We start from the raw sequence: 22,262 nt of genomic DNA on the forward strand, positions 1-22,262 counted from the left end.
TTCTATGCCATGTTTATTATCTGAAAATAGGCATTTAATAACAAAGATAGTTATATTGGGCAGATTTTTGTGAAGATTGAATGTAGTAATATATATAAAGTTCAAAGAATTATAGCTGGCACATGGTTAGCAGTTAATAAACATGAGTTGCTGTTATTGTTACATATCCTTTTAGTCTCTCTTCTCCAAACCCCTGCTAGGGGGCAACAGTTCCATTTGGGATTATGTTACTACCTCTGGTATGTTGAGACAGAAGAAAGGCTGAGAACTACTCAAGGTCTTGAACTCTTTGCTTTCCCATTGTTGAAGATCTCTTCTAGGAAACCATCAGTGTGTTCCTTGCTTTGTGTGAGTCTGAGATTCATTTTATTGACATTTTACAGCTGGCCAGCTGGCTGGAAACTCCTCCGTTGAGATGTATCGCCAAGTGCTCCTGTCTGGTTGTCGCTGTGTGGAGCTGGACTGCTGGAAGGGACGAACTGCAGAAGAGGAGCCAGTCATCACCCATGGGTTCACCATGACCACAGAAATATCCTTCAAGGTAGAGTGAATGAATATTACTAAGAGAAGAAGCTAGAGAGACCTGACCCCCTTTTTGGGTAAAATCTGCTTCAGCAGGTTTAGCAGTATAAGGATCACAGTTAAGTCCATAGGCTATTAATCATATTTGTAATTTCTGAGGCTAAAATTTAGCAGTTTTCACATGAGTGATTGGCATCAGATGAACTGATCACCAAAATCTAAGGAAATTGTCTTATAAAAGGAAATAACTATTTATTTGCCTATTTAGCACATTCTCTTTTTTTTAATTGTATTTTGTCATTGTGAAATACAACATATATAAAGAATTTGCTGTGCTAAGTTGCTTCAGCCATGTCTGACTCTTTGCAACCCCATGGACTGTAGTCCACCAGGCTTCTCTGTCCATGGGATTCTCCAGGCAACAGTACTGAAGTGGGTTGCCTTCTCCACATTGGGAGCATTGGGAGCAAAAAGTTTCCAATTCCCAGCTTTTAGCCCTGGAACACTTGGGATGTGATAAAATGAACATCTATCATTTGAGAGGGCAGCAAAAAGAACCAAGATTTTCAAGGGACAGCCAGGATTCAGTTTAGACAAATGGATTTCCTAATATTTTACTTGACAGCATATATATGTTCAGAAGGAATATTTACACCTTAAAATGTATTTACTATGTTATGAAATTGACTTTTCATGATTTCTGAAACTTCAGTTCAGTCACTCAGCTGTGTCCAACTCTTTGCAACCCTATGGACTGCAGCACACCAAGCTTCCCTGTCCATCACCAACTCCTGGAGCTTGCTCAAACTCATGTCCATTTAGTCGGTGATGCCATCCAACCATCTCATCCTCTGTTGTCCCCTTCTCCTGCCTTCAGTCTTTCCCAGCATCAGAGTCTTTTCCAGTGAGTCAGTTCTTCACATCAGGTGGCCAAAGTATTCTGAAACTTAGGTTACTATATAGCAATTACCCACTCCAGCATTCTGGCCTGCAGAATTCCATGGACTGTATAGTCCATGGGGTCGCAAAGAGTCAGACATGACTGAGTGACTTTCACTTTCACAAAATTTTACAACAATGTTTAATATGTGGTTGACCTTAATTCTGATGAAAATCTTTAGAAGTTTTATCTGCTCCTGAAGTTGAGCACTCTTTTTTTTTTTTTTTTTTTTTGGTATTTCACTGCTCAGACTTTATTGAGCTGGTAATCAAAGAAAAGCAATAGAAAACTGTTCGATTCTATCTCACTGTGGAGCAATGAATTTGGGCATCAACATAGCTAAGTTTGAATCTTGTCTTTGCTTTTATCAGTTGTGTGTCCTTAGACAAATTATATTAATTGTTCTGTAAGTTAACTTTTCATCTGTAAAACTGATACAATATTACCTTCACCAGGTCATTCATGGGGTGAGCACTCAATGTCTTTTGGTTTTTCTTTAATGGAAGATCCATGTGTTTTGGTTCCATTTCTGTAGTCCCCCACCTTCCCATCTCCTGCCATGGTCCCTTGTCGGCTAAGATACCAGCCCTAACCTGTTGGGATCTTTTTAAAAAGTGGGGGACACGCAACCATGTGTGGAGTGGATGCAATTTGGGTTCATCCATCTGTTGATGGATGAAGAGGATCATGCAATGGGAGACAACACATCCAGATGGAAGCCTTGTGAGCTAGGGGACCGATGGACTTGTGCACATACCCACTCCAGGAGGGCCACTCACAGCCCTGCCCACCACCCACTCATGAGTCCATGTGAGGAGCAATTATATTTTCTTAAACATTTATAATCTTCAAGGTTGTCTGAGTTCCTTTAGGGGTAAGGGGGACTACAGGGGGAATATAAACACCAAGCACATTCTAAGGCATATTTATTTTATATGAAGCTTTTGCTTCTTGCCTCAGCCATCAAGTCAGCTTGGAATGAATCTCCCTGTTCACTCGACCTTACAAGTGGTCCTTCAATCACATTTGTGACCCCAGAGTCACGGGCTGGTGAGCATCTATTCCTGGGCTCCAGAAGCACAATTTTTCAACCACATGCACACACTTGTTGACAGATTTAGAGACTAAAAAACTAAATCTAGCTCAGAATTCTGCTTCCTCTCTCTGGCTACGGCAGTTGAGGGTGAGGTACGGCCAAAAAAGAGCAGGAAACTCGTCATCCTAGCGGTTGATTGGCACAGCTCTGCTTCCTGCTATTGTGTGTTTGCAGGATAGATAATTTTGTCAGAGATGTGAGTGTCTGGTGGTGGTGCTGGGTGGGGATGAGCGTGAGGAATAGAAATTCCAGCCTGTTTTGCAGAAACAGAGCAGGAACTCTCTGCATCAGGATTAGGACTAGAGGGAGGTGAGCGAAATGTCTTACATGCAAAACTTATAGAGGTGTCTATTCTCACTGGTGTGTAAATGCAGAGGTGGCACCTGAGATTGAGCATCTCTTTAAATTTTGCACTTAGGCACATCATGTGCCTCACCCAAGTCCCAGCCCCGCTCTGCCTGATTATCAGCATGCAGCCTGCTCTTCCAGCACCGACTGTGTACAGTGACTTTTTCATAAAGGGTAAGAAGAGAAACGGGGCCACGGCTCTGTGCTCTCTCACCCTCAGTCACCCTGCCCGTGACTCCCTGGGCTGCAGCTCCACGGGCCTCTGTGCCATTTCCTGACCAAGCTAGGCAGGGACACCTCCCAGCCTTTGCCAGTTTGTGCCTCTGCCTGAGACAGTCTTCCCCCAGTTATCTGCATGGCTCACCGCTTAACTCCTTGCAAGTGTTAGTTGCTCAGTCGTGTCCGACTCTTTGCCAGGCTCCTCTGTCCATGGAATTCTCCAGGCAAGAATACTAGAGTGGGTTGCCATTCCCTCCTCCAGGGGATTTTCCTGGCCCAGGGATCAAACCTGGGTTTCTTACATTACAAACAGATTCTTTACCATCTGAGCCACCAGGGAACTCCTTGAAGTCTTTCTCAAATGCCACCTTCTCAGGGAGGCCTCCTGGGACCTATTTAATACTGTGACCAGCCATCACACCCACTCCCACCTTCCTGGTCTGCTCCCCATCACTTTATTTCTTCCATTTACCAAGTGGCACCTTCTAACACTCTGCTTAATTTACTCAGTTATTTATTGAGTTCCTTCTTTATTGGCTGTGGTGTGTGTTCACTCAGTCATGTCCAACTCTTTGTGACCCATGGACTGTAGCCCACCAGTCTCCTCTGTCCTTGGAATTTTCCAGGCCAGAATACTGGAGTATGTTGCCATTTCCTTCACCAGGGGATCTTCCCAACCCAGGGATCAAACCTGTATCTCTTATATCACCTGCATGGGCAGGCAGATTTTTTACCATTAGCACCATTAGCTGTGGCCTTCTAATAGCATTGAGCACCATAAAAATAGGGATCTTTGTTTTGTTTTCTAATCTTCCCCAAGCACTTTAAAAAGAGTCTGGCAAAGGGCCTTCCCTGGCAGTACAGTGGCTGAGACTTCACCGTCCAATGCAGGGGGTGTGGATTCAATCCCTGGCTGGGGAGCTAAGAGACCACATGCTCGTGGCCAAAACGCCAAAACAGGAATAGAAGCAATATTGTAATAAATTCAATAAAGACTTCAAAAATGGTCCAGAAAAAAAATCTTTAAAAAATGTTTAAAAAGAACTGGCATGTAATAGGTACTGGTGAAAGGAAGCCTGGCATGCTGCAGTGGGGTCACAAAGAGTCGGACACGACTGAGCGACTGAACAACAATAAAATTTTTTAATTAATTTATTTTTATTTAAAGATAATTGCTTTACAGAATTGTGCCACTTTTTCCATCCCTGGTGGCTCAGACTGTAAGGAATCTGCTTTCAATGTATGAGACCTGGTTCGATCCCTGGTTTGGAAAGATCCCCTGGAGAAGGGAAAGGCTACCCACTCCAGTATTCTGGCCTGGAGAATTCCATGGACTGAGGAGCTTGGTGGGCTACAGTCCATGAGGTCTCAAAGAATCAGACACAAATGAACAACACTTTCTCACTTTATTTCCACCCCCAAACAAATAGACAAACTATAGTGGAGACTTCATTTTTAGTCTTTCTTGCCTCTGTTCATCAGGAAGATGAATTTTGTCTTTCTCCATTTTTGCTGTAAAATGCCTATGTTGATAGGTGGTGAAAAAATTCTCTCAATGTTTGCCTGTCTGGGCTATCCTGTATATTTGGACCTGATCTGCATGGTGTAATTAGACTATATTCTATAGCCACAGTGTGTATTGCAGCAGCAAAATAAACCAAGTGCAAAAGTCCATCATTTTATGTCACACAGTTTATCTGCTCTAAGTCTATGTGATCTGGAAAGCTTTGTGAGGTCTATGATGTATCCCCACAGCGGAAGTTCCTATTGGCATCTACCGCCTATTTATTGTTGGGCCAAAATAAAAAGGTGTGTTCTGGGAAAGTGGACATGCTGTAATTCAGCCTCTTTATGGAGGACTTTTTATTTTGCATTCTGGATTTATTTATTACACACCCCATATATCTGCCCGCTGGTGTCTTTGCCTCACTGCCTTAGTCTCTCCAATGGTCACGACATAGTAATTCGCCGTTTGGTCTGCATTCTCTCTGCTCCCATGCAGTCTCCTTCCTCCCACCCTGGACGCCCACCTGCCTCCTCCACCCCCAAGCTGCTCCTGCCCCCCTCCCCCATCCCAGGCGGCTCCTTTGTAACAACCAGCAATTATGTAAGATGGAAAACAGAGTCAAGTGATAAAGTATATAATAAAAATATATTAAATTTGAGTATGTGGTTAAATGGAGCATTTCTGGAAATAAAGCATCATTCTCTGGGAGAAGTAATAATAATTTAGGATGCAATTTAACTGCTACATAAATGCTCACATAAAATGGATATCCAAATACACCCTGCTATTGTCTGTCAAGGATAAAGGATTTCAAGGGCAGTTTTTCCCACTGGAAGCTAGTAATTGAGCCATATAGTGTATAGATTACTGGATCCAGTATTGGAAATCTATGAAAAAAGTGATTTTGGCTTAATAAGGGGCAATCAACCAGTAAGGTACTTTCAGGCCCGTCGTCCACTAAGGACAGCTTATGTGAAAGAAGTGAAGTGAAGTGAAGTCGCTCAGTCATGTCCAACTCTGTGCGACCCCATGGACTGTAGCCTGCCAGGCTCCATCCATGAGATTTTCCAGGCAAGAATACTGGAGTGGGTTGCCATTTCCTTCTCCAGAGGATCTTCCTGACCCAGGGATCGAACCTGGCACCAAACTTAAAAATTATGACTGGTCTCATCCTAGCAGAATCCTCATCCTCGGGTGCCCCATGCAAAGTATTCCAAAGGTATGAAAAACCAAAAGCCCTCACAGGGAACTTGTTTTTTAAGTTCTCTCAAGTAAAATTGTTAGGGTTTCCCAGGTGACTCAGGTATAAAGAATCCTTCTGCCATGCAGGAAACATGGGTTCGATCCCTGGGTCAAGAAGATCCCCTAGAGAAGGAAATGGCAACCCACTCCCAGAAGGAAAATCCCATGGACAGAGGAGCCTGTCAGGCTACAGTCCGTGGGGTTACAAGAAGAGTCAGACACGAGTTAATGACTGAAAAATAACTAGTAAAATTGTAAGATGAAATTCAGCAGTGTTTAAAGGTTCAGAAAGGTTTCCAAGGCTAGAGCTATGGTGGAGATGGGGAGAGCGAGGAGGGCGAGGCTGGGAAGAAGAGAGCAAGGAGACTGTTGAGGTTCAGAGTGCAGTTCTGGAGCTGCTGGCTGGGGTTCTGGCACTGACTGCCTGCAGGACCAGGGGAAGCTCCCTTACAGATACAGCCTCTTTCTCAGGAGAATATGGGGGTGATAACAGTGCTTACCTCCTAGAGGTGTGCTGAGCATTCAGTGCTGTGCTTAGTCATTCAGTCATGTCTGACTCTTTGCGACACCATAGACTTTAGCCCGCCAGGCTGCTCTGTCCATGGGATTCTCCAGGCCAGAATACTGGAGTGGGTTGCCATGCCCTCCTCCAGGGGATCTTCCTAACCCAGGGATCGAACCCAGGTCTCCCACATTGCAGGTGGATTCTTTACCAACTGAGCCACCAGGGAAGAATTCAGTGACCCTACTTAATATACAACATGGCTTAGAATGATACATGGTACATAGTGAGTACTCTATAAATGTTAGCTACTGACATTATAATTGAAACTTTTAAAGCCACACTTTTAAATAGTAGCAGTATTAAATATGCAAGGCGTTATTAAGTCAGGGTGAAGTGGGGGGTTGAATGAAGTCATTTGTAAAGCTGTCATGATAGAGGATGTGGGGAGTGCCCAGACACAACGTTTGGCCTCCACTTCACCTCTAGGAAGAGGCCAGAAGGCCACACTACGTGGCAAATGAAACACAGCCCAGTCTTGGTAAGAGGCCCAGTGGGAGCTGAGAAGGATGTGACTGGTGTGTTTGCAGGCTTCAGTGTGAACATGGGGCTCTCAGTCAAATGCAGAGACCAAATGTGTACAGTATCAGGGGCAGGAAAGGGGCAGGCAGGATACACAAAGGGCTTCCCTGGTAGATCAGTTGGTAAAGAATCCACCCCCAAGGCAGGGTTTGATCCCTGTATGGGGAAGATCGCTTGGAGAAGGGAATGGCTACCCACTCCAGTATTCCTGCATGGAGAATTCCATGGACAGAAGAGCCTGGTGGGCTACGGTTCATGGGGTCATGAAGAGTTGGACATGACTGAGTGACTAACACTTTCACTTTCTCAGGATACATGAGTCAAGAAGGTCTAGGAAACCTAGAATTCAGCAGCATTTCAGGGCACACCAGAATCTCTACTGTGGGAACAGAGAGAACACCACCCAGAGAACAAGAAAGACAGGTGGGGACACGGACTCTACAATGTGTGCATTGCATTGGTCAAACACAAAGCGACATAGGCCCTTGGGTTTTCACTCACCTTCAGGCCTCTCATTGGCCTAAATGGTGATACGCAGGTCTGGGATTCAGTTCAGTTCAGTTGCTCAGTTGTGTCCAACTCTGCGACCTCATGGACTGCAACACACCAGGGCTTCCTTCCATCACCAACTCCCAGAACTTGCTCAAACTCATGTACATCGAGTCAGTGATGCCATCCAACCATTTCATCCTCTGTCGTCCCCTTTTCCTCCCACCTTCAATCATTCCCAGCATCAGGGTCTTTTCTAGTGAGTCAGTTCTTCACATCAGGTGGCCAAAGTATTGGAGTTTCAGCTTCAGCACCAGTCCTTCCAATGAATGTTCAGGACTGGTTTCCTTTAGGATGGACTGGTTGGATCTCCTTGCTGTCCAAGGGACTCTCAAGAGTCTTCTCCAACACCACAGTTCAAAAGCATCAATTCTTTGGCTCTCAGATTTCTTTATAATCCAACTCTCACATCAATACATGACTACTGGAAAAACCACAGCTTTGACTAGATGGAACTTTGTTGGCAAAGTAATAATGTCTCTGCTTTTTCACATGCTATCTAGGTTGATCATAGCTTTTCTTCCAAGGAGCAAGCGTCCTTTCATTTCATTCTGGCAGTCACCATCTACAGTGATTTTTGGAGCCCAAAAAAATAAAGCCTCTCACTGTTTCCACTGTTTCCCCATCTATTTGCCATAAAGTGATGGGACCAGATGCCATGATCTTAGTTTTCTGAATGATGAGTTTTAAGCCAACTTCTTCACTCTCCTCGTTCACTTTCATCAGGGGTCTCTTCAGTTCTTCTTTGCTTTCTGCCATAAGGGTGGTGTCATCTGCGTATCTGAGGTTATTGATATTTCTCCCGGCAATCTTGATTAAAGCTCGTGCTTCATCCAGCCCAGCATTTCTCATGATGTACTCTGCATATAAGTTAAATAAGCAGGGTGATGATATACAGCCTTGACATACCCCTTTCCTGATTTGGAAACAGTCTGTTGTTCCATGTCCAGTTCTAACTGTTGCTTCTTGACCTGCATACAGATTTCTCAGGTGGTAGGTCAAATGGTCTGGTATTCCCATCTCTTTAAGAATTTTCCACATTTTGTTGTGATCCACACAGTCAAAGGCTTTGGTATAGTCAATAAAGCAGAAGTAGATGTTTTTCTAGAACTCACTTTTTTGATGATCCAAAAGATGTTGGCAATTTGATCTCTGGTTCCTCTGCCTTTTCTAAAACCAGCTTGAACACTGGAAGTTCACAGTTCATGTACTGTTGAAGCCTGGCTTGGAGAATTTTGAGCATTACTTTGCTAGCGTGTGAGATGAGTGCAATTGTGCAGTAGTTTGAACATTCTTTGGCATTGCCTTTCTTTGGGATTGGAATGAAAACTGACCTTTTCCAGTCCTGTGGCCACTGCTGAGTTTTCCAAATTTGCTGGCATATTGAGTTTCATAGCATCATCTTTTAGGATTTGAAATAGCTCAACTATAATTCCATCACCTTCACTAGCTTTATTCGTAGTGATGCTTCCTAAGGCCTACTTGACTTTGCACTCCAGGATGTCTGGATCTACATGAGTTACCTGGGTTATTTACCCAGTTATCTGGGTCATGAAGATCTTTTTTGTATAGTTCTTCTGTGTATTCCTTAATAATTATTTATAATATATATAATTTTTATAATATATATAAAAAATAATTAATTCCTTAATAATTCCCACCTTCTCTTAATACCATCTGCTTCTGTAGGTCCGTACCATTTCTGTCCTTTATTGTGCCCATCTTTGCAGGAAATTTTCCCTTGTTATCTATAATTTTCTTAAAGAGATCTCTAGTCTCTCCCATTCTTATTGTTTTCCTCTATTTCTTTGCATTGATCACTGAGGAAGGCTTTCTTATCTCTCCTTGCTATATTATCTGCAATCCATACAGAAAAAGCAGCACCAATCTGAGATTGCTCATTGCAATCAGAAAAGAAAAATGGCAAAAACCAAGATGGTTCTCTAAAACCCGTTCAACAAAACTCTGTGTCATTTTCACATGCATTTCAACAACCAAAACAAAACACAAGGCCATGCCCACTTTCAACAGATATCACAGGAAGGGGAGTGAATATGTGGGGATGACAACAAAATCTATCCCAGCAGTTAGTACAAGGATTTTTGACCAGGATGATAGAGGTGGAGGTGGAAATATTTGGTTATATTCCAAATATATATTTGGACAGGATTACATATGAATTAAAAGATGTGATAGAAAGAGGAATCAAGAGTGGCTCTCATGTGCTTTGCCTGTAGCCAATAAAACAGTGCCAAATTTAGGAAATAAACAAAATCTAGCCCCCTTTTATCCCATGTATCTACCCACTTCCCTTATGATATCTCTTTGCAGTTCTTTTTTTTTAATTGAAGTATAGTTGATTTATAATGTTTTGCAAACTCTGCCATACAATATGATTCAGTAATATACATATATACATTCTTTTTTTATATTCTTTTCCATCATGGCATATCCCAGGAGATTAGATATAGTTCCTATGCTATACAGTAGGATCTTGGTGTTTATCCATTCTATAAGTAATAGTTTGCACCTACCAACCCCAAATTCTCAATCCACCCCCCCTCCCTTCTCCCCTTTGGCAACCACAAGTTTCACCTCTATGTCAGTGAGTCTGTTTCTGTTTCATAGATAGGTTCTTTTGTGCCATATTTTAGACTCCATATATAAGTGATATCATACGGTATTTGTCTTTTTCTGATTTAGTATGATAACCTCTAGTTGCATCCATGTTGCTGCAGAAGGCATTATTTTGTTATTTTTATGGCTGAGTAGTATTCTATTGTATATATATACCACATCCTCTTTATCCATTCATCTGTAAACAGACATTTAGGTTTTTTTCCATGTCTTGGCTGTTGTGACTAGTGCTGTGTGATTCTTTCGAGGCCTTTGATCTTAGGTGGCTAAGGTTATTAGCTGCATGCTGCTGCTGCTAAGTCACTTCAGTCATGTCCAACTCTTTGCAACTCCATAGATGGAAGCCCACCAGGCTCCCCCATCCCTGGGATTCTCCAGGCAAGAACACTGGAGTGGGTTGCCATTTCCTTCTCCAATGCATGAAAGGGAAAAGTGAAAGGGAAGTCGCTCAGTCATGTCCAACTCTTAGTGACCCCATAGACTGCAACCTACCAGGCTCCTCCATCCATGGGATTTTCCAGGCAGGAGTACTGGAGTGTGTTGCCATTGCCCTCTCCAATTAGCTGCATGGGATTTAGCAAAATAGTTAAGCGCACAAACTCTAGAGTCAGACAGAATTTCCTGGGGTTTCTTGGACTCTCTTCTCTGTGATCTTGGGCATATTGGTTAATATCTCTTGAGTTTTCATTTTATAATCTGTAAGATGACATATAGTATTTTCCTTAGGGAATGTCTATGACATGAGATAAGATCTTTGTCTGGAATGTAAACACTCATCTAATGGCAGCTATGTTTGTATTAGTTGGGTTTAGGGTGAATGGAGAGGAAGGCATCAGCAAGTAAGTAACCTTGGTTCCCTTGAGACTATCTGCCCATCACAAGCTGCGTCCTTTATCTCCTCTCTCTGCATCCTCACAAGCTTGTGGAATGAGGCTTATTACTCCCACTTTGCAGGCCAGCAAGCTAAATGTACAGAGGTATTAAGTGATTTTTCTCAAGGTCACACAGCTTGTAAGGCTAAGAAGAAGGATTCAAATACAAGCCTGTTTGAATCCAAAGCCCACACTCAAATAAATCAAATAAAGAGTTTAAAATCTGACCATTGCTTGCTATTTATAGCACACTTATTTTTGATGGTATCAACTAAAATAATGTATGAAAGGCAATCTGTGAATTCACTGTTAGAAACAGTGAGTGATTCTTTTGCTCCATGCAGTCAATTCCTTCTTAGAGGGTATATGCAAATGCAGTCTAGAATTAGAAAGCCTTATTTATACTCTGCGGCCAGAGAAATAGCTTCCTGGCATGGATAGAAAGCAAGCTATGAATTCTTCAAGGAAAGTAGAGAAGATAATGGAAAGGCCTCAGGCATAAGGATTCAGAGTAAAAATTCCTACTTGGAAGGAGAAGATGTAAAGAATAAATGTAAACAAAATTAAAAAAAAAAAAAAAGGATGTGAAGCCACAAGAGTATTGACAGTGATATAATTAAAAATAAATAAGATCCATCCTTTAACACCAGCTCCTTTAATACCATCCTTTAATACCAAGGAAAACATTTTGAAAAACTAATGTCCAAAGTTGGTGAATATGCATTGAAAGCTCCTCTATTATTCTAGGGAGTCTAAGATGAAAAGTAATTTGGAGAAACACAGGAGACTAGAAAAATATTCTTATTTTTAATTTGATAATTCCCCTTCTGATAATTCATTCTTTAAAAATAATTCAAAATTTTTTTTTTATTCTTCCAATTTTATTTTATTTTTAAACTTTACATAATTGTATTAGTTTTGCCAAATATCAAAATGAATCCGCCACAGGTATACATGTGTTCCCCATCCCGAACCCTCCTCCCTCCTCCCTCCCCATACCATTCCTCTGGGCCGTCCCAGTGCACCAGCCCCAAGCATCCAGCATCATGCATCGAACCTGGACTGGTAACTCGTTTCCTACATGATATTTTACATGTTTCATTGCCATTCTCCCAAATCTTCCCACCCTCTCCCTCTCCCACAGAGTCCATAAGACTGTTCTATACATCAGTGTCTCTTTTGCTAACTGGAGCCTATTATACAGAGTGAAGTAAGCCAGAAGGAAAAACATAAATACAGTATTCTAACGCATATATATGGAATTTAGAAAGATGGTAACAATAACCCGGTGTACGAGACAGCAAAAATAATTCAAAATTAAAGGGAAAAATGAAGAGTTTCTTTGGAGAATTATTTGAATGATAGCTCTTAAAATATGGCTGTCCAACAATTGGATAGTGGTTAAATAAATTATGATATTGCCACTCCCTAAAATTGTATACAGATATTAAAGCTGTGACCTATACATTAAAAAAATAGATTAAAAAATGAAGTACTGACACATATTACAGAATGGATGAACCCTGAAAGTAGGCTCAGTGAAGGATGCCAGACATAAAAGGCCACATGTCGTATGATTCATTTATTTGAAATGTTAGGAGTAGGTGAGTCTATGGAGATAGAACATGGATTAGTGGTTGCCTATGTCTGAGTGTGTGGGATAGGGTTGGGAAAATGTAGAGTGACTGCTAATGGGGACATAGCTTTGTGGGGGGGTGACTAAATGTTTTAACTTAGACTGGGGAGATGATTGCAAAGTGTGAATATTAAAAATTTTCAGCTGTATACTTTGGATGACAATATTAACAATACATAGCAATATTAAACAATATAAACAGTAAACATAACAATAAACAATATTCATAACAATATAAACAATAAACAATATTCATAACAATATTAAAATACAAATAAAATATTTACTAAGTTATGCAAATACACGAGAAACAAGTGTAGAAATAAATATAACAAAATGCCTGCAGTGGTTTGATTCAACAGGTGAATTTATGGATGAAAAATTTTGCCTTCTCTTTGTCCAAAATTCTTATAATGAGATTAGAATTCTTTTATTATTAAAAAAAAATAAATGTAATTACCAAAGAGGAGAACCATTCCCCTTCACAATTATGACTCCCCTCCACCCAAATCCAGTTTTCTTTCTTTTATCTTGCTAAGATAAGAGTAATAAAATTTACAATCCAGCAGCCCGCAAACCCCTTCTAGCTATTTTAGGCCATTTGATACAATTCTATGAATGAAAAAGACAATGGTATTAAAGGGTTTAACTCAAAAAATAGACACATTAAACTTCTGGCTTATTGAATACATATGTTCTCATTTCTAGGAAGTGATTGAAGCCATTGCTGAATGTGCATTTAAGACTTCACCTTTTCCAATTCTGCTTTCATTTGAGAACCATGTGGACTCGTAAGTATTCAGCACATTCAGTAGTGAGTCCTTTCTCCAGACAGAGCATGTTTAATCATTGTTCATCAGATTTAAGATATTTGACATTATTAATGCTTTTCCTCAATTAAGCTGTATATTAAGTGGCATATGTTCATCTGTATATGATGGGATTCATTGGTTTAAATTTCATTAATATTAGAATGATCCATTGGACTTGTGGAATCTATTTTCTTGCCATGATAGGGTTTTAATTTAAGGACTCCTCTTTTTACAATGAAATGAAACCCATTTCCTTATATAATACATGTCTCTATTTCAGTGGCTGCTCTTATAACCCTCCTTCATTAGCTCTTTCTACTGTGTGCAAATTTATAGTCAGTTTTGCCACCCTAAAATGGCCGGTTCTGTACACACTAGAGCTGATAGAGGTGAGTTAAATATATTAATTATATTTTGCCACTTTGTACTTACACAGAACTCAGACCACCAAATTCTCCCTCCTTCCTATTTTTGTTGGTTTCCTATTTGTTAATATTTTATTTCAAAACAATGTGAGTTTTTTGCTGAGCCACATAAAAAATAGGTAATTTTTACTTACCTCTTTCATTCATTTTAAGGCAAAGGATCAGAGTTAGGCACATTTACATCAGATACGTACATATTAATTTATTACACAGTTACTCAATCTAAAGAGCTTCAACGTGAAAGATTTTCATCTACGTTGAGTCAAAATTGAACAAACTAAAATTCTAGTCTCTGGAATTAATGTCTGGAGACTAGTCAGACACTATGGTCACTAGTACTGACCACCACTGCTCACAAGAGCGTTTGGGAAGCTCTCTGTTTCATTCAAGCATCTAAGCTGCCACCTAAGCCAGTTTTCTCCACTAAAAGCCTACAATACCTATCCCAAGTTGGCCCACAGATTTCTTAGATCTCTTTTTATCCTCCTTCCAGTAGAAAATCTTTTCCAGGCCACTGATTCCCTTTGTCCAACTAATTTGCAACACAGGCTTCAATTCACTAATTCTTAAAGAATTCACTAAACCTTAAAGAACCAGTTAGGTAGTGACCGAATTTCAGCTTGAGCAATTTCAAAATAGTTAAATCATTTGTTTATATATATGTGAAGAGAGACCTTATTTAGAAGTAACCAAATTATAATTATTTGTATTTCTAGTTTGCCCTCAGGAAATCCATACTACATTTACCAGCTCATGACTCTATTTCATTAGGAAACAACATCCAGTGAATAATGTAATCATTTGGCACATAGTTTTTCTAGCACTCCTGCACTCCTAATGGGCAACTGAAGAGAAAAGCATTTATTCTGTTTCATTGCAATTTCTTTTCTAATGAAAGGAGAACCTCTTTAGTTCCTGTATTTAGTACTTCACTTGCTGTGACAACTCTGATGTGCGTGTGACTTTCCTCATCTCGGCCCATCTATTTGTAATTGGGCTCTAACAATGCCTTTTTTTCAAGAACACTACTTCCTGGAGAGATTGACGTGTCCTTTCCTTTTTGCAGAAATATCTCCAAGTCTAGTACACTCATTTTCTTCAGGAAATGTTTCTATGTAAGTTAGACAAAATGAAAAATTCCGGTACCATCCTTGAGTGTCATAACCTTGAGTGTCCACCCTTGAGTGTCATTGGACTTTACCATGTAGCCAGAGAGGCATCAACAACCACCAGCACCACAAACTAAACAACAGCTAATATTTATTGACTATATATTATGTGCCAAGCAAGGTTCCAAGCATTAGCTCATGTAACCTCACCACAAACCCAGGTGCTCCCAGAAATAAATATTTTTATCATTGTCCATATTTTACAAGTGATGAAACTGAATCCCAAAGAGGGTGAGTAACTTGCCCAAGGCCAGGCAGCTAAAATGTGAGAGTGGGGATTTAAATTTGGCTAATGTGGCTTCAAAACTCATCTGTTTAAGCAATACCACCCCCAAGCCTAAACCAAAGGATCATGAGCATTCCAAACATGGATAAAGACAAGCAGAGCATTGCACAAGGCAACAGCCTGCAAGTGGTCATGTTTTTGTGGCTCACGACCTTAACCACAGCATATTTTTTTAGTCTTCAACCCCAATCATACAGAGAGCCAAACTGAGCATGAAAACTAAATCTACAGTGGACATAACATAAAAAAGATTGTCCCCTAATACAGCCCTTTCAGGTTGGAAAAAAAATGAGAAATTGAGCTGCTAAAAGTTCATTAATAATGCATGAATAACAAAAGAAATCAGGAAAACAGCCTTCCTAGGATGCTATGATATTGATCCCAAACCACTGAGATGATGGAATGGCAGTGAAATCCTGAGATGCTGAATTCTATTGTGGGAGGAAGTTTTTTGCTTCCTATTTCCATTGTCCTTGAGCCTCACACACATATCAACATCATTCAGCTACAGTTCTTTCCTGGGAGGACTGTCACACACCCCAAGAAAATTGACAAGCTTCCCCTTTGCCGGTAAAACGTTATGTTTGACTAGTGGGCCATCCCACCTCATTGCTGAACAAATCAGTGGTGGATACCATTCATCAGTTATGGCACTCCTCTCCACTGAACTAGATACACCAGATACAGAATCTTACTCAATACAGGACACACACACCCAAAATATCTGAAACCTATATGCCATCTCTGCTGCTAAGTCACTTCAGTCGTCTCCAACTCTGTGCAACCCCATAGACGGCAGCCCACCAGGCTCCGCCGTCCATGGGATTCTCCAGGCAAGAACACTAGAGTGGGTTGCCATTTCCGTCTCTAATGCATGAAAGTGAAAAGTGAAAGTGAAGTCGCTCAGTCGTGTCCAACCCTCAGTGACCCCATGGACTGCAGCCTACCAGACTCCTCTGTCCATGGGATTTTCCAGGCAAGAGTACTGGAGTAGGGTGCCATTGCCTTCTCCATCTCTAGCAAGTTATTTTTTTCTCCTTTGTACTGTGTATACAAAATGCCAGAATCAGAACCCTAGTCCCAGCCCACTTGAGCCATGCATTCAAAACAAACCCACATTGGAAAAAAAGGAAGGAAACCTCTGAATTTTTTTTGGTTTTCTCTCCTAATATTTGAAACTACCTATCAATGAGTGACAAGGAGAAATCTTCAGTGAGCAGCTGACAAATTTTCTTCCACCTGCTATGTCACAGCCCCATAAAATGCAGAATTCCTGAGCTTCACCTCCACACCTGTATTTGAATTTGTATAGTAAGACTTTGAATCATATTTTTTACAAGTCCCAGTTAACTGATGGGCCACCTACTTTGTAATTTGTAAACTAGCACTTTCACTAAAAGAATTCTCCACTACACTCAAGTGAAGAAACCACCACACCTGGTTCAGCCACAGAGAATGTGAGATTTTGGATGAAGTCCTTAATTGCCAGAAGTTGTAAATCCTTTATATATAGGAAGGGATTTGTAAATCCTTCATATATATTTCATATATAGAGAAGGAGGTTGGTTTAGTTCACCTTGGATGATGTGGGCTTGCTCCTTGGTCAGAAAACTGATCATCTTGCCAATGTTTAACATGTCCATATAAGTCTGGTGTGGCCTGAAGCTCAAAATGTATTTGTGAATATTTTCCTCTCACTGTATCTCCATGGTAGCCAGTGTTGATGTTCTAAATGCTTTAGGATTTTTTTTTTTTCTCTCTCATGGCAAATGTAATGCCTTGTTTGTGCAATTATGACCCACAATTAAAGTTTCTTTGTTCTCCTCTGACTTCTTCTGCTCAGTTTGCTTTCTGTTCTAGTTAGGTCCCCTCTAGATGTGCATGTGTGTTTGATCTTCAAACACATCTTCCTTTATCCATGGACACTGCCTCTTGTTATCCCCATCTTGGCTCATGGTGAAGCAGGTTTTAGAGTTTAGGTCAAACACAGATCCTTGCTCTCCAAAGTGTGGTTGATCCATGGACCAGCAGCATCTACATGATCAGGAAGCTTGTTAGAAATGCAGAATCTCAGGCCTCACCCCAGTCTTTGCCTTGGAATCTTCATTTTCTTAGGACCCCAGGTGATTTGGTGAAGTGATAGAGCACTGCTCTAAACACTGAGGTTCATTAACCAGCTGTTTATTACCTGCAGGCTTGTTACAAATGCAAGTTCCAAGGCTCCACTGCCAGCTCAGTGAATCAGGGGCCTGGGGACAGAGCTCTGGCACCTGCAGCATTAAAAGCCAAGGTGATTCTTTAGTGGAATCGAGTAAGATTTTGGCTTAGCAAAATCCTCCCCAGGGTCTGATTTGGGGACCGCATGACAGAGGACAGAGTCTACCTGCCACCTGTTTAGACACACCTGGGACATCATCCTGAAGTTCCTCTAAGAGTGAGAATACAGCTCTACTAGAAATCCCAAAAGCAGGGTGTTAGGGAATAAATCCTTCCTTTTCACTCCAGGCTTCTGAGCAAAGGAACTTGGGGCTCTCAAGGAAAGTGACATCCTTGAGGAACCTGGTGAGTTAGTTCACCCATCACAGTGGTTCCCCAACTTGAGTGTATATGAGAATCCTCCAGAGGGGGCCTCTTGAGACCCCTGAGCCCTACTCCCTTCTTTCCTTCCTTTCTGACTCAGAACCTGAGATTCCAACATGGAACTTGCCTGTCTTCCCAGGAGGCCTTGAATCTGCTTTTCTAACCAGCTCCAAACCCTGTTGATGCTGCTAATCTGTGGACCACACTTGGAACAGAAAAACTCCATTTAATAGCATCATTCCATGAAAGTGAAGTGGAAGGGTTGGACAGTTTCTTTTGTGCAGCCTGGAAAGTAGTTGCTGTTGTTATTCACATTGTTATTGTTGTTCATGGACCACAGCTTTGCCGTGGTGAAGGGGCTTGTGTAACTCAGTGAAGCTAGGAGCCACGCAGTGCAGGGCCACCCAAGACGGACGAGTCATAGTGAAAAGTTCTAAGAAACCGTGGTTCACTGAAGGAGGGGATGGCAACCCACTCCACTCGCCTGGAGAGCCCTGGGGCAGCATGGAACATGTAGGCCCAGGCTCAATTGGCTTTTCTAATCTACAGCTGCAGAGCCCACTGGCTTGGTGGAGCCCTGGAACCAGCTGTCTTTTGGGCAAAGGCATCTGAACTGTGAATGCCCAGGGATGCTTTGCCAAATCAGCCACTTCTGCTTGTCCCTCAACTATAACACGTTATCCTTTAACAACCACTCCCAGTGCTTTTAGGATCAGTTCTTCAGTTGGCAGGGTTTCCTCCATCAGTGATACTGCTGGGAGAACTGCAGGATATTCCAAAGGCTGCGTGAGTCACACAGGATAATCCCCAACTGGTCAAAACGGGTGTCATGAGAATTTGGGAGTTGTCGTGTAGAGTTTTCCAAGTTCTGTGAAGCTCTGCTTTGCCTCCCCTTGCAGTTCAAGAAGGTAGTGAACTTGGGCTTGAATGTGAAGCCCAGAGAACTCATTTGACACCTCCTCTAAATATATGTTTTTTAGAAAGGGGATATGAAGAGTGCTTTCCCTATGGATCCATTGCAATATGATTTGAACCCCCAAAACATCCCCCTTCCCAGGAAAAAGCATGGTCCATGATCCAGGTATAATAGTCATGATAAAAGGAATGAAAATTAGAATTACATTTGTTAATCAATTTGCACTGTAGTAAAGAAGTTTTATCACTTACTTATTCTTACTACAGCCCCAGTTCTGCTAAAATGTACTAACATTGCAGCACGTAGAGACAACTATTGGAAATCGAGTCCAACAGCCTATAGATCAAAATCACAGTCCATAAAACCTGATGGAATTGGATACCTTTATAATGATATTTAACATCCTACAGAACGAGAATGGCTTTTTAAAAGGTCAAGGGAAGCAGTTTTCAAAGATTATGGATGTTCCTTCGTATCAACTCTGTTTATACATGAGCAGGCTCTCATTCCTCCCGTCTAGATGGCAGAGGCTTCCCTGTAGCATTGGGATCATCTTCCTCTTCAAAGGTGTTTGCATCTATGACTTCACTTCATCTCCTCAGCATCCTCTGCCCCTTTCCAAGAACAATTATTTTCCTCTACTTTTTATAGACCCTGAGAGGTTGAGAGCCTGGAACTCAGCTCAACCAACTTAACAGCTCCAGCCTTTTCCCATCAGACCAAGTTCCCCTGGCACCTCATTAGGCTGACACCAGCTTTGTGCCCCTCTTGTGCACAAAAGGGCTGCAGACACCGTTCCCCAAGATGCCTGCTTCACTTGTCTTTCCTTCAGTGCCCTCTCCCAAGTGGACACACTTCTGCCTGTCAGCCTTTTCGCTTCTGCATTTTTAGATTCTCTCTTTTTCTCTGTCCACCTTCCTCCCTGTTTCTTCACCTCCTTTTAAATACTTCTTTGCAGTGCAACTCCATCTGTTAGACAAATCTCACCCAAAAATTCACATAGAGTCATGAATGAGTTCTACCCCCAAGTATCTGGCATTTGACTTAGAATTGGGAAATTAACCAAAAGGGACTGAGTCTCTAACCCTGGGACATTCAAGCATCCAGGAATAGGCAGGTGACCTGCTGTCCCCTCCATCTGTGTCCTCGGTGGAAGAGCCTCCTCTCTCCACCTGCCTGTGGCATTCACATCCACACAAGTGGGAATTGCAAGCAGGAATTTAGAAAGAGGAAAGCAGTCCCAACGGTAAGGGGAGGAATGCCGTCTGTCTGTGACCTGTACGGTGCAGCCATGCTGAGTGAGGCGCCTCTTCCATCACCGCCCGCTTTCGCCTCTCTCCCCTCAGGCCGAAGCAGCAAGCCAAGATGGCGGAGTACTGCAGACTCATCTTCGGCGACGCCCTCCTCATGGAGCCGCTGGACAAGTACCCGGTAAGCGTTCTGAGCCCATCCCTATGACCGGCTTAGGGGGGCTCCCTTAGCCCGCTCCGTGTGTCTGTCTCTTGGTGTGTGTCACGCAGTTGACCGTGAGCCCTCGGGAGGCTGGCGGGGAGCCCCTGAGGGGGCAAACCCCTGTCTGACTGCTCCTCTGCCCTCACCCTGCTCCGCTCCCTGCCCCTCGAGAGCCAGCCGGGGCTGCAAAATCCCCACCACGGCATCCGCCCACAGAGGGAGCCCCGGGGCGCAGGCTTTGAGCACGTCCGGGATCCTCACCTCTGAAAGACGCGGGCCAGGAAAACAGGACGTTGAAGGCGGTGGGGGGCATTCCAGCCTGCCCCTGCTGGCCACGCTTCTCTTTTCCGCACGTGCCCAGCACAATCCAGGCTGCCCTGTTGCTGTGGCCGTATCCCTGCTTGGGGAAGGAAAGCAGCAGAAAGATGGTCTCGTTGCCTCTTCCCTCCTCAGCCCCTGCCCCACTCTCCACCCGTCTCTCCTGTTTTCACACCAGTCCTCAAATTGGTTGCAAGTGAAGAATCGAGGACCTGCTTACAGAAGCCCATAGACTTTCTAAAAATAACCTGTCTTGAGACTTGCACACATGCTGTCTGATATATAATATCCTTCTCATGGGAAATTGATTTTCCCCATTAGATGGACAAGCTGAATACACTAGAAACAAGGCTTGCAAACAGCTTGACTCTCAGGGCGGTGGGTAAATCTGAAGCCACCCAGTCCACTTCTGCTGAGGCCAAGAAGATGTGCCACTTCACAGTCTCATGCCAGGATGAGGACTTTGCTGCTTTTAAACTGCATCATCTGAAAAGTGGATTCTGAGGACTTTCCCAGAAGCTCCTGCTTGTCTTTGCCATCTTCCTGGCAGGAGTCACACTGTGACAGGTTTCCATCCTTTGATAATCCAAGCCGAGGCCTTCCAATCTGTTCTAAATCAAGATGGTTGGATTCATGCCCAACAGAAAACTCATGAAACTTTAGGTTAGCAGGCCAAATCACCCAATATATGTCTATGGCTGTATTTATGTATATTTCTTGTGGAAAAATAAAGGGTACAGTATTTAAAATATACCTTTCATGTGAAAAAAGGAAGAGCTGTGAACCAGCCCCTACATAAGATACTTTAATGAGCTGTGTTGAAGGTAGTAAAGAACAGTCTAGAAGCTTGTGGTATCTAATGCAGTCCTTGGGTTTGGGGATAGAATCTGAAAGGAAAGGTCAGTGTTTTTAAAAAACGTGTTTTTCTTTCTTAGTTGGAATCTGGAGTTCCCCTTCCAAGTCCTATGGATTTAATGTACAAAATTTTGGTGAAAAATAAGAAGAAATCACACAAGTCGTCAGAAGGAAGTGGCAAGAAGAAGCTCTCAGAACAAGCTTCCAACACGTACAGCGACTCCTCCAGTGTGTTTGAGCCCTCGTCCCCAGGAGCTGGTGAGAGGCTGGTAGACTCTCATTCCTCTGTTATGTGTGGGTTTAAGAACGGCTGCTCTGGAAGTAACTTAGAAGGACTTTTAACATTTCCACCTGGGCACAGTAAACTGTGTTGGTTTTCTATTTCTGTTTTAAAGCCAGTGGTTTAAAACTGCACAAACATATGAGCCCCCAGTTCTGTGAGGCAGAGGCCCACGTGACCTCACCAGGCTGAACTCCAGGCATCAGCAGGGCTGCTTCTCTTTCTGGAGCTTGAGGGAATCATTCCTTGCACTTTCAGCTCCTAGAGGCAACCCACATCCATTGGCTCATGGCCCCCTTCCTCCAAGTTCAAAGCCAGCAAGATCCCATCTCACTTCTTCCGTCACCATGTCTCCCTAGGACCACAGTTGGAAAAGGTCCTCTGCTTTTAAGAACTCACGTCATTACGCTGGACCTATCCAGATAATCCAGAATAATCTCTCCCGCTTCAAGGTCCTTAACTTAATCTCATCTGAAAAGTCCCCTGTGCCATGTATTCACAGGACACAGGACATGTT

The 22,262-nt window shown here is 42.4% G+C and overlaps 1 protein-coding gene across 2 annotated transcripts in view; it reads left to right on the forward strand.

Moving 5' to 3' along the window:
- Positions 1–22,262, forward strand: part of PLCB1 (phospholipase C beta 1) — an 857,319-nt gene that overhangs the window by 656,083 nt on the left and 178,974 nt on the right. For both annotated transcript variants that reach the window (XM_061435580.1, XM_061435581.1), the window contains exons 11-14: positions 384–541; positions 13,361–13,443; positions 20,187–20,271; positions 21,546–21,723. In XM_061435580.1, the coding sequence (XP_061291564.1) occupies positions 384–541; positions 13,361–13,443; positions 20,187–20,271; positions 21,546–21,723 (504 nt within the window). The remainder of the gene's footprint in view (positions 1–383; positions 542–13,360; positions 13,444–20,186; positions 20,272–21,545; positions 21,724–22,262) is intronic.

This window comes from Bos javanicus, chromosome 13, assembly GCF_032452875.1.
Source record: "Bos javanicus breed banteng chromosome 13, ARS-OSU_banteng_1.0, whole genome shotgun sequence".
Lineage (NCBI taxonomy): Eukaryota > Metazoa > Chordata > Mammalia > Artiodactyla > Bovidae > Bos > Bos javanicus.